This window comes from Zootoca vivipara, chromosome 3 (genome assembly GCF_965207765.1).
Source record: "Zootoca vivipara chromosome 3, rZooViv2.hap1.1, whole genome shotgun sequence".
In the NCBI taxonomy this organism is placed as follows: Eukaryota; Metazoa; Chordata; class Lepidosauria; order Squamata; family Lacertidae; genus Zootoca; species Zootoca vivipara.
The window spans coordinates 69,445,259-69,461,183 of record NC_142586.1 but is presented as its reverse complement, the minus strand read 5'-3'; the positions used below and the strand labels follow the sequence as shown (position 1 = coordinate 69,461,183).

The following is a 15,925-nucleotide window of genomic DNA, read 5'->3' as shown; positions in this document are numbered from 1 at the left end:
GGACATTTGAACATTTACTCAGTGTCATATTTTTCAGTCCCTAGAGTACAGTACATAAAATATGTCTTTAGTACAAATGTACGTATGTTGTAGTTACAGTAGGGTTCCTTCGGAGAGAATGAAATAGTTCCCTTGACGTAAATCTGTTCTACATTGGATTCCTACTCTCTCCCATGTGGTAACCTATCATTTCTGCTGCTAATGATCCCCTTACCCTTGTTGACGTTAGCAGACAATTCCCAAGGGGTATTTCCTTTTGTTTCTCTTGTCAGCTGATCTGAAAAGAGGGAACTGTTCAGTCTTGACTTTTCTGCAGATGTTGAGGATTGCATTGCAAAGTTCAGCAAAAGTCTGTTTGTTTTCAATATACTCAAGAACATAGAAACCAAGTGAGCCAGTGAGACAATATATTTTATATTCTGTGACAGATTAACATTAGGAGGAGAGAAGTTACAGGAATTTACCGCTACTCTCGTTGTTGTTATCATGCAGGATTATTGTTACAAGGTTATTTTGTTTTGGCTTTTTTCATATAAAGGGACCTCAACGCATACAGGTGAAAAAAAAAACATCAGTCAGAACATCACATTGATTAGTGAGGGGCAAATGACAAGGAAAAGCAACCATTTGCATTCAGCTTGAAATCTTTCCAAACATTGTACAGTATAGCGAAGACAAAACACAGAGACGGATACAATGTGTTCTTATGTGACTGAGCCAAACCTGTAGACTTTGGCTGGTCTGTAAAACACCAGTTATTAGCAACTGGAAACTCCCCTAGGTATTGCCCCATCCCATAAGCATGTCCTCAGTTTTAAATTTCATAATTCTATATATATGTGGTGGATTAGTAATCTGGCAGGCAGGGATTAGAAGGGACTGGCAGGGCTCCGAAGAGTGTGTGGCAGAGACGGGAACAGTGGAGTGAGCCAGGAGAAGAGGGGCCCAGTGATTTATGGGGTGTCACACCACCTGCAAGGCAGGAGCCAGGGAAGGAGCGAGAGTCAGGGCATTTGGAGGCGGAGGAAGGTGCCCAGGATGTGGCAGAGGAAGAAGGGATGGCTCTGGTGATTCTCCACCTTCACCCATCCCACTATCTCCTAGAACCCGGAGGGGCTTGAAAAGGGAAGAGCAGCGATGACTTCCATGCAGGAGAAGTCTCAGGCTGTGGGCATGCAACCTGTCAGAGGAAGGTATATAAGCCAGGGGAGGGGAGGGGCCCCACTGTTGCTGCATCTGCTCCATAGGACCAGACAGTGCCTAGAGGCTAAAAGCATGTGTATACAGAGCACTGAGGAAGCTGCTGTAAGGGTTTCTCTTACCAATAAAGAGTTAATTATCAGACATGTGTCTTCCTTCTCTGGACCAGTTGGTGCAGTGTTGCTAGAGAAAGCTCAAGCAAACTTCTCAGCACTATTCCATCAATACGTTTCATGTGTCTTGATTAAGGCATAAGGTAAAGAGCCAGACCACCCCTAGCCTGGTGCTCATGGTAGCCTAGGCAGAAGGTGGGCAGGGAAGAAAATGCCCCTTCACTGTGCCAGTTCCCAGAATGGGGCAGCAAAGAAGTCTGGATCAGACCCACTGCTGTCATATGATGGCAGCATGCTCTCTCCCAAAATGCCTCATACCAGGTTTCCTATGCCTCCTGCTGGTGGGGCTGCAGCTTCTGGTAACTTCCACTTGCCCATTGTTTGGCTGGGTGCACCAGGGAAGAATGCCATGGAAATTTGTGGTTCAGATTTCACACCATCTTATCAGTGCCTTTAGTAGCATTGAGGTGCCATAAGATGGACATGAGCCCCAAGTGGACATGAGCCCTGTAGATTCAGGGAGCATAGAAGTGTGACTTTTTTCCTTGTGCAAGCTGCAAGCTGCTAATATGAGGCATATATTAATATGTTGAATAGATTTGAATTCTTAAAACTTGCCAAAATTAAGTATTCTATTGAAGATAAGGATGTGGAATAAAACAATTCTAAATATATTGTGATGTAATAGACACTGAAAGCAGCAGTAGGATTATTTAACGTTGGGATTTTTTTTTTTTTTGAAAATTAAAATTATCCCAGAACTTTCCAGGAGCATCTAATTGTTTGCATCCTTTTCTTACAGATGTTTCAACTCCTAAGCATATCAGCAGGGTAAGTACCGTACAGGTGTGTCTCTGTTCCCCAGAACATAAAACTGTCTGGGCAGCCTTTTGTTGATTTGAAATGAATTTCCTGATGTGTTGCACTTCATCGAATTAGCTCCAGAGAAATGAGCACACTAACAACTTTCAGATCAATTAAAATACCATTCAGAGCCTTAAGAAGTAAATAAGGACACGGTACTCTGCTGCCAAATGTGTTGAAACTGTGATTAGGGATGTGTGAGCCACCTCCAGCTTGCCCTGAAAATTAAGCGAGTTTTTTCTTTAGTGTTAGACTAAACACTGGAAAAACAAAAATTCCCTATTACCTAAGTTTCACCACTCTTTCCATCCTCTTGCCTTGCATTGTGATGCCTTCTTCCAACTTCCTCCCTCCTTCCACCCTGCAAAAAAGCCTTCCTTTGAGGAAGGGGAAATGGCTAGCAGGTGTGGAGGGCAGAAAAGGCCCCTTGGAGGTTGGATCCTAGTCTATTTCCAGTGTGCATTTCCATTTCTCACCTTTCAGATACTTGTTTTAACTCTAGCTGTGGCAGCTGGCTCTCCCTTGCTAAGTGTTTTCAAGAGGAAATCATTTGCATTGTAGAAGGAACATGAGGTAAGGGATGGTTTATGCAGCCACCATTTCTCTTTAAACTGCCCTGCTCAAACAGTTGTACTCTGGATCTGTGCATACCTCACAGGCACTAGGTTGGGGCAAAAGCAGCTGGGGAGTGTTCCAGGGGTAACATGCCTGGTTAAAAACTTCCTTTTCTTTCCTCCCAATCCCTTGTCAGCAAATCACCCCCTTCCAAGAGCATTTTGCAGTATAGAAGGAATGTCAGGTTAATGTCACACATGGCTGCAATGTAATGTGCAGTTTCCCTCTAAATAATCCACACTGCTTTTGTTAACTGTGAATGAGGCTATTGTGTGCTCCAGAGTGCTGCTGTGAATACAGATATCCCAGCGTATAATTTAAGGGCTGTCTGAATCACAGCCAGAATAATTAATATTTCCAGATTTCTCATGCAATTGTATATGGAGCAACGTTTGAATCTATTAGGCTTAGCTAAGGAATGAGTGGTTGGGACGCGGGTGGCGCTGTGGGTTAAACCACTGAGCCTAGGGCTTGCCGATCAGAAGGTCGGCAGTTCGAATCCCCATGACGGGGTGAGCTCCCGTTGCTCTGTCCCAGCTCCTGCCAACCTAGCGGTCCGAAAGCACGTCAAAGTGCAAATAGATAAATAGGTACTGCTACAGTGGGAAGGTAAACGGCGTTTCCATGTGCTGCTCTGGTTCACCAGAAGCAGCTTTGTGATGCTGGCCACATGACCTGGAAGCTGTATGCCAGTTCCCTCGGCCAATAATGCGAGATGAGCGCTGCAACCCCAGAGTCGGTCAGGACTGGACCTAATGGTCAGGGGTCCCTTTACCTTTAAGGAATGAGTGACACCAAATAGGTACCCAATCCTACATTATCTTCCTGAACTTCGTAACAAAGAATTTTACAAATTGTAATGTTGGAAGGGACCTTGAGAGCCATGTAGTCCAACCTCTTGCAATGCAGGAATCTTTTGCCTATCTTCAGGCTCAAGCTCAGAACCCTGAGATTAAGAGTCTCATGCTCTACCGACTAAGCCATCCTGAACTGCTTATAATCGGGTATCTGCATTATATATGATTTTATGTGTACTTGTGAGGGTAAATTTGGTGCTGATCCTTTACCATGTAAAGGTCTGATTAGTTTCTGAACTGAGACCTGCTCAAGTTATTTTTGGTCGTTGTGATTTACAGAACATACTCCTTTCAAATGCCAACTTGAAACATTGATAAGAAGAAATGGTGTACTGGAAATGTTGCAACATTAAACCATTTCCCAAATTATGCACATTGTGAGCAAATCACTGAATAAAAAGCATCTTACTGTTTTGAAAAGTAGTTCATTGATGGAAATGCCTTAAATTATTAAAAGTTTTAAAATGGAAATGTACTTAAAATTTTCTAGCTAAACCATTTCCCTGTGTGCCATAAAAACCTGACTAACAGTAAAAAGAAAAACTAGACTCTTAGTTCTTATTAAATCAGAGTGTCCTGCCATAATTTCTGGAGTGAGTTTGTCCAAGCAGTCTTTGTTCTATTGGTATGATATCACTGTCATTCTGAGCTGTAGGAGTACTACTGTACGAATGCGCTTAATCATAATATAGAATGCAACCCCTCAAAAATGGAAAATACTTGCATGAGATTTTCTTCGCAACACACCCCTGTTCTTTCCAAGTAGAATGTTTTTGCATTTTTCTGATTGATGAGTCAGGGAGTGGAAATTGCAGACATTTTCCCTTCCTTTCTTACCATGCCATAATCCCCTCTCTTTATTTATTTCTCCCATCTTAGCACAGAGCTTTCTAGACCACAGACGGATCTCGATTTACTGCTAAGGATTAGTTAGAGAAATATCAACATGAGGTGTTATTTTTCCTGTAATTTTTGCAGTCATTTTAATAAATACGCCTCCCACCTGATGTTGGTAATTTGAGATGCAGCTGTGTGAAATTCAGCCATTGAAAGCTGCATGGTTTCCCCCCCCCCCCCGCATAGTTCCAGCTCTTTCCCCCTATGCCAAACTGAAGATAACATTAGGAAAACTGTTGAAGTGCTTCACTGATTGCTGTGGCATGCTTTCAATAAAACATTGCCATCTGTGGCTAGTAGTTCTCTCATGCGTTGCTGCTGTATCTCTTTAAGGGCACATGGACAATATAAATGTTTACACTTTATGGCTTCTTCAGGGGATCCTGGGAATTGTACTTCTGTGAAGTGTTATTGTTTCCAAACCCTCCTACAGAAATGGGTTTTGTGTTGGAGGAAATTGCAACAGTAAGGCTGCTACATTCACAATGACCAATTGCAATCCTATATACTCTGGTAGTAACACCCATTGAAATTTATGCGTAGGAGAGCTCCATCAAGCAGGCTTAGGTTTTGCCATCTTTGTGAGAAAATATTGAAGACATATCATGGAGGAGAATGCATATATATTTTGAGAGCGACAAGTTGCTCATTTGCCAGTGTGTGCTTGCTCACATTTCTTTCCTGGCATTCAGCCATATTTAGACTTTGTTACATGTGCCCTGTGGGTGTAGAATCTTCTGCTGTTGTGTATTATACATTAGAAGATGTGCACTTTAAATTTATACTTGTCACTCAGCCCATCGTCCTCAGTAAGTATAATGCATTCACTCCAGGTTTTCTTCCATAACTTTCTGCTGGATACTTGTCTAACTCTTAACCTGAAGCTGAAACATGAGAGCATAAGGCAGGAGTGTGCTGTCATAGGGCTGCATGTGCCCCTCAGTCTAATTTCATGCATCCCTTGACATGGCAGGAAGAGAGAGAAAAGGGGATAAGAACAGAGAGGAATGGAGTGTCCAGGGATTTGTGTCCCCCACCAACTGAACTGGGAGGAGAAGGAGTGGTGGCTGATGGATAAGTCATAGACAGAAAGACGTGGAAAAAATACTTTATTAATGTATTGCCTTGGCAATATGAAAATTTAAATTATGATATTTTATTTCTCAGTACTATATATATATATATATATATATATATATATATATATATATATATATATATATATGTCACAGTGGCCGGAGTGGGCTACTTCAGAGTAACGACGCTACGCAGCTCTGCATTTTATTCTTTTATTGGTGCTGCGTATTTACAGTGCTGAAGTCATTGCTATTTACACGGAGTGATGTGGTCAGTCGGTTCCAGAACCTCCGAATGGCTTTTGGCGCGTCTTTCTCCAACACAAAAGCTTTGGCAGACCCATCCTCTTTCCCCTCCTCTTTCTGCGTAATTCCGGAGTTGGGGGGATGGGTCTCCCCCCCTTATTCGCCCCTTCCTGTCCCACCTGGGACCCTGGCTCCTCTACCTTGCCTGAGCCTCGGACACGACTTCCTGCTTCCCCATTGGAATCGGAACTCTCTCTGCTTTCCCCTGTGCTCGGGGATGGGCTTGAACTCAGGAGGGGAGGGACTTCGCGATATCCCCTGTCCCTCACATCCACCCCCCCAAGCTCTCCTTCACCCCTCCCCAGGTCCCCCCCAGGTGTCGGTGACGACTGGAAGCATAAGAACTCAGTGCTTTCCGAGCCCGTTGGTGTGAACACCTCCCCCCAGTCCTGCGAGCCCCCCCCTTCCGCCTGGGAGGACGGGAATCCCAAAAAGTCCGTGGCGTCAGAGCTGGTAGGGGTAAAAATGTTCTGCCAATCTGCTCCTTCCTCTGACTGGGTGGATCTCGGTGACACCCATACCTCATCCTCTGGTTCCTCAAACTCCGCTTCCCAGCGCCATGGTGAACTGCTCTCCCGTGCTTCCTCCCCCTCCCCCTCCCTTTCCATGTGCCAGGGCTTGGGTCTATGGGGAAAGAGGGCGTGAAATTCTTCTACCAGGAATTCCTCCTGTATCTGAGTGGCTGGGACCCATTCATTCTGGGACGGTGGAGCATCCTCCCATGCCATAAGGTACTCCAGGCCCCCCACCCCCCTCCTTGAGTCCAGGATGGCCGTGGCCTCATTGAGTTGCTCCCTGCCTTCTCTCTCCCCCCCTCCCTCAGGGGTTTGTTCGCTGCCTCGGAGCCTGCTGCTTTCCCTGTACGGCGACAGCAGCGATCTATGAAACACTGGGTGCACCCTCATGTCCTCCGGCAGTGCCAGCCTGTATGCCACCGGGTTGACCTGTTGCGTGACCGTGAAGGGGCCCAACCTTCTGGGCGCCAGCTTTTTGCACCTCCCTCTGATGGGAAGGCCCTCCGAGGACAACCAAACTTTGTCCCCCACCCTAATGACCTCCCCCGGTCGCCTGTGGCGATCTGCCCCCTTCTTGTACGCTTCCTTGGCTCTCTCCAAGTGTTCTCTAAGCTGCTGGTGCACCGTCTCCAGTTCCTCTGCCCAATCCTCAGCCTGTGGGCCCTCCTCCTCCTCCTCCCCCTCCCTCTCTGGGAAAGATCTGAGGTCGCGCCCGTAATTGGCCTTAAAGGGCGACACCCCTGTGGAGACGTGCACCGCATTGTTGTAGGCAAATTCTGCCAGTGGCAGGCGATCCACCCAGTCCGTTTGCCGCTGGCTGACGTAGCATCTCAGGTACTGCTGCAGAATGGCGTTGACCCTCTCCGCCTGTCCATTGGTCTGCGGGTGTCTAGCCGTCGACAAGCTGACCTCCACCTGCAGGAGGTTCATTAGCCGCCGCCAGAACCTGGAAACAAATTGGCGGCCACGATCCGAAATAACCCTTAAAGGTAATCCATGCAGTCTGAATACGTGATCCACAAACAGTTTGGCTGTCTCCTCTGCAGAGACCGCCCTGGCACACGGTATAAAGTGGCACATTTTGGACATGAGGTCCACCACCACCAACACTGCGGTCTTGCCCCTGGAAGAAGGCAGATCTGTGATGAAGTCCATAGACACCACTTCCCACGGCCTGTGTGGCGTGGCTAAGGGCTCCAGCAATCCCGGTGGCGCTGCTCTGACCACCTTTGCCCGCTGGCAGGTGTCACAGCCCCGTACATAGTCTCTAACATCTTCCTGCACCCCTGGCCACCAGAAGTGTCTCATGACTAGGTGAGCGGTTTTGTCCCTCCCAAAATGACCCGCCGTTGGGTTGTCGTGCATCTGCTTGAGGACCGTACGTCTAAGCTGGGTGGTGGGCAGGTACAGTGCACCCTTGTAGAAAAGCAGCCCCCTGCGTTCTGCAAAGTCTTTTGCCTGCTCCCCCCCTCTCAGTTCTCTGAAGATGCGGTTGGCAAATTCATCCGCTGCCGTCAGTGCTGTGAGTTCCGCCTCGCTCACCACTGCTGCTCCGCAGGACCATGCTGACGGGGGGAAAATGTGTCTGGGTGCCGGTGGCGCCTCCTCCTCCATGTACTCTGGCTTGCGGGAGAGGGCATCCGCCCTGACATTCTGCTCTCCCGGGATGTAGTGTATGGAGAAGTTGAAGTTCGAGAAGAACTCTGCCCACCGTATCTGCCGCTGGTTGAGCACCCTGGCAGTTCTCCAGAACTCCAGGTTCTTGTGGTCTGTGCACACCTGGATGGGGTGCTTGGCGCCCACCAGGAAGTGTCTCCAGTGCTGGAACGCAGCGTGGATCGCAAGAAGTTCCCGATCAAACACCGTGTAGTTTCGCTCTGGCTGGGTCAACTTCCTGGAGAAGAAGGCACAGGGTCTCCACTCTCTGTTGGCGTCCAGTTGCAACAAAATGGCGCCCACAGCTTTATCAGAAGCATCTGTCTCCACGCGTAGGGGCGCGTCCTGAACCACGTGGAACAGGTTCTGGTCTGAGGCGAACACCCTCTTGAGGCTTTCGAACGCTGCTTGCGCCTCTGGTGTCCACCTGAACTTCTGCTTGCCTCTCAGGCAGTCAGTGATGGGAGCCGTAACGCGAGAGAAGTTCTTGATGAACTTCCTGTAGAAGTTGGCGAAGCCTAGTAGGCGTTGGGCATCTTTGCGCGTCCTGGGGCTGTGCCAGTCCAGGATGGCCTGCACCTTGTCCTTGTCCATCGCCAGCCCCTTGTCTGACAGCTTGTAGCCCAGGAAGTCCACCTCCTTGGTGTGAAACTTGCACTTCTCCAGCGTCACATACAGGTGGTTCTCCTTCAGGCGCTGCAACACCTCCCTGACATCTTTCACATGCTGCACTGGGTCATCGGAATAGATAAGGATGTCATCCAGGAAGACCAAGCATTTCCTGAAGAGGAGGGACCCCAGGACGTGGTGCATGAAGGCCTGGAAGCATGCTGAGCCCCCTTGCAACCCGAAGGGCATCACCAGATAGTCAAAAGAGCCCAGAGGCGTGAACATCGTGGTTTTCCATTCATCGCCTTCCCGGATCCTGATTAAGTTGTACGCCCCCCTCAGGTCTAGCTTGGTGAAGATCTTGCCCCTGCGCGCTGCTGTCAACAGATCGTCCACTCTGGGCATGGGGAAAGCCACTGGCTCTGTCACTGAATTCAGCCGTCTAAAATCCACCACAAGACGGCGCTGTTGCGTGTCTTTCTTGTCCACCCAGAAGACTGGGCTGCCCCCTGCTGCCTTGCTTTCTCTGATGAACCCCCGCTTGAGGTTCTTGTCGATGAAAGCACGCAGATCCTCCAGTTCCTGGTCTGACATGGCGTACAGCTTGGCTGGGGGTATAGTTGCCCCTGGCACCAGGTTGATCTGGCAGTCAAAAGGCCTGTGTGGGGGTAGGTGGTCGGACTCCGCTTCGCTGAAGACCTCCTGCAGGTCCCAGTACGGCTTGGGTATCGCCTCACCCCCTTTGACGTGCATGGTGGCCACCGTGGCTATCGGAGGCCCCTCCCCTGGTTGGTGCTGCATGCAATGTTCCAGGCAAAAGTCCGATCCAAAAGTGATGCATCTCTGGTGCCAACTGATGGAGGGGTCGTGGCGCGCCAGCCAGCTCATGCCCAAGACGATGGGGGGGGGTCTGAGATGGTGGTGACGTTGAATGCCAGTGTCTCTGAGTGCCTTCCCACCGTCATTTTCATGGGGGGGGGGTTTGATGAGTGATGGCCCCTCCCAGCAGCTCTCTGCCGTCAATGGTCGCCACGTGCAGAGGAAAATCCAGCTGCAGAAGCTGTATTTGGTGCTCTTCTGCAAAGTTTCTCGAGAAGAAGTTGGCAGATGCACCACTGTCAATTAAGGCGAGGACTGTCAGGGGATAGCCATTTGGGAGCGTTAGTGTGACTTCTAGAACCACTCCTGCTCTGGGAGGGGTGGGCTGGCTCTGCTCCTCTCTGTGCGGGTGGGTGGGCTGGGGCTGTTGTTTGCTGACTGTGCCTGGCTGCTGCCCCTTGTCTCCTGCAGCCAGGCTTTCCCGTTTCCCTGCTGTGGTGCTGCGTCAGTGGGGGAGGGCACAACCGTTCCCGCCTTTCCTTGCCACTCCCTGCGATGTGGGCAGTCTCTGACGAGATGCTGGGGGGAGTTGCAGAGAAAGCAATTCCCACCCCTTCCCTCCTTGCGTCTTGGCGCCGCTGGGGTTTGAAAAGCCCGCGCGCGCGCGCTATCAATCTGCATGGGTTCCTGGTCCTGGCTTGCCCCAGGCGTGGCTTGAAAGGGTTGTTGGGGGAGTGGCTTCTCCTGCGACCGTGGGAACCAAGCCCGCTTTGCGCGCGTTGCTTGCTTGTCGCTCCACCGGGATTCCTGTCTCACCCCCACCGCCAGAGCCGCTTTGCTCAGCTGATCCATATTACTGGGCTTTGGACCTCTCGAGAGCTCATCCTTCACCTCCTCATGCAACCCCAAGTAGAACGCCGCTTGCATTGGGGGTGACTCCAGTTCCCACCCCAATCTGTGCACCAGCATGGTGAATTTCGCCCAATACGCGCGAACTGTCATATTTCCTTGGCGTAAATTATGAAGTTCCTCCTTAGTCTGGTCCATATGACTATCGGACGAATACATCGTTTTCAAACCTTCTAGAAATAGTTTGACATTCTTCATGCAAGGATTCTTTGTTGCGATTAACGGTCTTAGCCACTCCCTGGCTGCCCCGGTAAGGTGCTCCACAATAAACGCTACCCTGTGCTCATCATCAGGGAACTCATCGTGGTGCAGCTCAAGAGCATACACAATCTCAGTCTCAAAGCCCTGATATTCCCTCGGGTCTCCATTGAACTTGCTTACTAGGGTCCCGGCTCTCCTTCCTGGCAGCACTTGGACTTGGGGTGCCCCTCCCGCCTTGTTTTTCTCTGCATCCAGCTTGTTTTGGAGGTCTACCGCCACCGCCCTTAATTCCTGCTCTCTTTCCTGTAGCGCTCTCACCTGTTCCGCAAGTTGTAGCCGGTCGTCCTGGACCTTCTTAGTCTCTTCTTTAGCTGCCTTCAATTCCCCCTGCGCCTGCAGCGACAGCTGCTGCAGTTCTTGCTGGGCTTGCTCCGCGATCTGCCGCCATCTCTCCGCCTCTGACACGCTCATCCCGGCAACTCCAAAGTAGCCCAAAAAAGGATTCGGAGGTTGCTGTCACATTGGCCGGAGTGGGCTACTTCAGAGTAACAACGCTACGCAGCTCTGCATTTTATTCTTTTATTGGTGCTGCGTATTTACAGTGCTGAAGTCATTGCTATTTACACGGAGTGATGTGGTCAGTCGGTTCCAGAACCTCCGAATGGCTTTTGGCGCGTCTTTCTCCAACACAAAAGCTTTGGCAGACCCATCCTCTTTCCCCTCCTCTTTCTGCGTAATTCCGGAGTTGGGGGGATGGGTCTCCCCCCCCTTATTTGCCCCTTCCTGTCCCACCTGGGACCCTGGCTCCTCTACCTTGCCTGAGCCTCGGACACGACTTCCTGCTTCCCCATTGGAATCGGAACTCTCTCTGCTTTCCCCTGTGCTCGGGGATGGGCTTGAACTCAGGAGGGGAGGGACTTCGCGATATCCCCTGTCCCTCACAATATATATATATATATATATATATATATTGAAGACCATTTTCTGCTTTATCTGAAAATTTATCCTAAGCTCTAAATTTAGAATTGTAATAACGCTCCCTCTATCTTGCTCTCATTAGCCTTTAAATGAAAACAGCACCTTTTAAAAACTTAAAAATATCACTTTTTAAATACTCTTTGTTCTGCTGTCAAGTGTAAAGAGCACTCTTAATTTCATTTTATGATCTAATATTTCAGGTCCTTTACTCTTTGCATTGTTAAGAAATGCAAAGAGGAACTTTTTCATGCAGTTATGAACGGCAAAGAAATTACCCTGAAAGTGTGGTGGTAGTTTATTTAAATCATCTAAAAAATGGAAGCGTTTTTTAAAGATATATATATACCATAAATGTTTTAATACACACACACACACACACACACACACACACACATTTAGGCTGTTTAAAATTGAACAAGTAGTTTAAAATTTTGTGCTCAGAAATAATACTGTTCTTTTATTCTTTTAACAAGGATAGCTGAATTAGTTTAAGAAATTTTCACTTAATTTACAATTAGTTTTGACTATATTTGTTCATGTTAGATGTTAGTTTGCAGTTGAACCATGCACAGTTCAAAGAATTTGTGATCCTTGCTTTTAAAGGATCATAGGTTAATAGGTTAATAATTTTCAATATAAACCTGATATGGAAGTTCTGCCATGTAAGAAATCAATATATTGATTCTTCAGTTAGCATTGCCAAAATGTTTATCTGTGTAGGGCCTACACACTGTAGGCAAACATAACGGGTTGGATCCAGACTGTGGTATACACTGAGCTAAGTGCAGTTCTGCAGGGTTTTCAGCCTTACCTGGAAATGGCAGAGATTGATCCTGGAATATTCTGCATGCAAAGCATGGGCCCTGCCACTGAGCTGTGACAGTTCTTCATTTACTTCAGTTGTGCTAATAGAAAAGGAGAGTATCTTTAGGTTGTTGTGCTTCACCACTCCCTGACTTCCTTCTCCTTAGACATTGACTTCTCTTCTCTTTCTCTTTTGGATTTTCTGCTGCTTTAGATTAACCAACTACTACTGCTGCTGCTGTATCAATAATTTTTATTAAATTTTTAACAATAGGAACACCAAACCTATTTTCAAAATAGGAGCTGTAAAACACCAAATCACCAATAACTTCTGATCATATTGATTTTTCATAAAAGTTTTAATAGTTCTTCAATATGTGCTTGTTTTTCAATAGTACCAGAATCCTGATCTCCAAGCAGTGGTATATGACCTGAACCACTTTATAGAGCAGCGGACGGATCTAGGAGGGCACAATCAACTGCTCTTATATGAATTGAGTAGCATCATTCGAATGGGTAAGAAAACATTTATTATGTTTATTATGTTGGATCCAAGATTCAAAGGCAGAAATGTACAGTAAATGCTTCTGTATTTGACTGAATTACTAAACAAGCAGCACACTTAGGGCTTGATGTTGGAAAGGTACTTTCAAATGTTTCAGAGTACGGTGGTGCCTTGCTAGACGAATGCCCTGTAAGACGAATTTTTCACTTAACGAAGAGATTTTTCTAGTGGAGTTTGCCTCACAAGACGAATTCGTTTTGCGAAAAAATTGTCTAGTGAATCACGGTTTCCCATAGGAATGCATTGAAATTCAATTAATGCGTTCCTATGGGATTTGCTAGACGAATTTTTTGTTAGGAAGTAGTCATACCAAATCAATAAATAAACTGATGTGTGACAGGGCGGAAACCTCTTTTAATCTGGGCAAACATTCGGATTTTTGAAGTTCATGAATAATACGACGACAAATGCAGAAACTGATAGTGATAACTTTGAAAAGAAGACTGATTAAATTTCATGCAGTGTTCACTGAGTTTTGTTCCGCTCCCCTCTTTTTACATCTGCTTGACTCTCAGGAGGACTAGAGAAGACATATATAATTTTGTTTTACGCTAAAGGTGGTAGTTCTTGCTTCTATTGTTTTTTTGCCTGTAAAACCAGAGAGATAAGTTCCTTACAGTTATGCAGCTTGTAACTCAATTTCTATTTAAAAAAACACACCAACCACTTAAAATAAAATAAAGTTCGTAATTATTATCTGAATAAATTGCATTCAGTTGTTATACTACTCATACTAATTCTATGGTATGGTAAAGCAAGTTATACATGATGCATTTTATGTTCCTAAAGTAATGAAAGTTACTTCTGTTTTGTTTAAGAAAAGTATTGCATTTTTTCAGTTTTTCAAAAAAATAAATAAATCAGTCCCTTACCTGCTGAAACCTCTAGAAGAAAACTATTTACCCCTCATGGCTTCAAAATTGCAAAAACAAAACAAAACACCCAACCCCCCCTCTCTCACAGACACACACATCCACCCACCTCTCCCTCTCAACTGATGACTACATATCTACAGAGCCTCTTGCATACAGAGGCTACATGTGCATTTCTTCCTGGTCTCCCAGGTGCTTCTCATCCTCTCTCTCACACACGGGTGTCTACAGGAATTTTTCCAGCAGGAGTATTTTCGGCAGATGGTAAAATAAAACATTGAAAGCATGGATCAGGCTAATTTCCCATGGAAAAAATGTGAAGAATGGTGTCTGCATTTTGCCTCATATCTCAGGTTCTGAAAATGATAGAAACTTACATAAAGGGAATAAAAGAAAGCTTGGCATCTAGGGATTATGGTTTATCCCAGGGTCATCAAAAAAGGCCTTCATCCACATGCACCAGATCACCAACCCCTGGTTTAGAGGGCAGTTGTGAAAAGTAGTTCACTAGTCAAGATTGAAGATTGTTCATTGCATTGCACTCGGAGGAAAAAAATGAAATACAAATGTAAACAATAATTATAATTGATAATTGGTGGAGCGAATTATTTTTGCATAACAATTTTGTCCACATGATTCCGATTTTCATCTTGCTCTTACCTTTTTTTCGGCAATGCAAAGAAGAATGGGAATCAAGGCAGGTTGAAAAAGACTGCAGGTTGTTAACAGGAGCTGGTGGAATAATTAGTGATAAGACAAGACTGATGGCTTTGATGGTCACTTTACAAGACATTGAAAATCTCCTCCCTAGACCCACCCCCACCACTGGAAGCTCTTTCTAGCTTTCAAAGTTTTGTCTTGTCTTGTATTTTCAGTTAATACGAAGATAGTTATTCCCTCACTGAACAAAACAAGATCATTGTATAATTTGTTGTGACCATAGCTAGGAGCTTACAAATAGAATGTTCTAACATACTGTATAAAGGTAAATGGACCCTTGACCATTATATAATAATTTATAATAATAATAATTTATTATTTATACCCCGCCCATCTGGCTGGGTTTTCCCAGCCACTCTGGGCGGCTTAGGTCCAGTCATGGATTACTCTGGGGTTGTGGCGCTCATCTTGCTTTACTGGCCGAGGGAACCGGTGTACACCTTCCGGGTCATGTGGCCAGCATGACTAAGCCGCTTCTGGTGAACCAGAGCAGCACATGGAAATGCCATTTACCTTCCCGCTGGAGTGGTACCTATTTATCTACTTGCAATGCGTGATTTTGAACTGCTAGGTGGGCAGGAGCAGGAGCAGGGACCGAGCAACAGGAGTTCACCCTGTCACGGGGATTCGAACCACCGACCTTCTGATCGGCAAGCCCTAGGCTCAGTGGTTTAACCCACAGCGCCACCTGCATCCGCACATACTGTATATTTTATGCCAAATTCCATTGAGAACATACTTTATGTAAACAGCATCACAGATGAATGTAATATATTCCTAAAGTGATTTTGAGTTATTCATAAACTTCATTTTGAGTGAAGTATAGTTTAGTATAGTTCTTCATATAAGATTAATAAAGAAAGCTAGCTGGGCATGCCCTATATAACCTCAGCAAGTATATCAGTCTTTTCCTTAATGTTTTAATTGTTCTTTGGCAGCTACAAATGCTGATGGATTTGCACTGTATTTCCTGGGTGAATGCAATAATGTAAGTATAAGTATGTAAAGCTATGTTTTATATGGAGAACTCCCATCTGCAAGGCACTTAATGCAATGTACTGTACATGGTTTTAACAGGGGTTAACCAGCTATGCATTGATGATGAGATGTGGTTCTGTAAATGCAGCTAACAATCTGTATTGGTGAACAAATTGGTCTCTGCTGACCTACCAAAAGAATCTCCATCAATTAATAGCTTTGTTTAAATTTGCATTACTAAACCAGAAAAGGTCATGGGTTGACTTCTTGCTACTGCCCTAAGTACACATACTAGAGAGTAAGTTCCATTGAACTCTGTGGGATAGACCTCTGGGTTTAGGACTACTGAGTTTAGGGAATTGCTGGACCCA

The 15,925-nt window shown here is 46.2% G+C and overlaps 1 protein-coding gene across 3 annotated transcripts in view; it reads left to right on the top strand.

Moving 5' to 3' along the window:
- PDE10A (phosphodiesterase 10A) overlaps positions 1–15,925 on the top strand; it is a 98,886-nt gene that overhangs the window by 42,771 nt on the left and 40,190 nt on the right. For all 3 annotated transcript variants that reach the window (XM_088666317.1, XM_088666316.1, XM_060272803.2), the window contains exons 3-5: positions 2,116–2,144; positions 12,815–12,935; positions 15,515–15,564. In XM_088666317.1, the coding sequence (XP_088522443.1) occupies positions 12,932–12,935; positions 15,515–15,564 (54 nt within the window). In that variant the 5' untranslated portion in view covers positions 2,116–2,144; positions 12,815–12,931. The remainder of the gene's footprint in view (positions 1–2,115; positions 2,145–12,814; positions 12,936–15,514; positions 15,565–15,925) is intronic.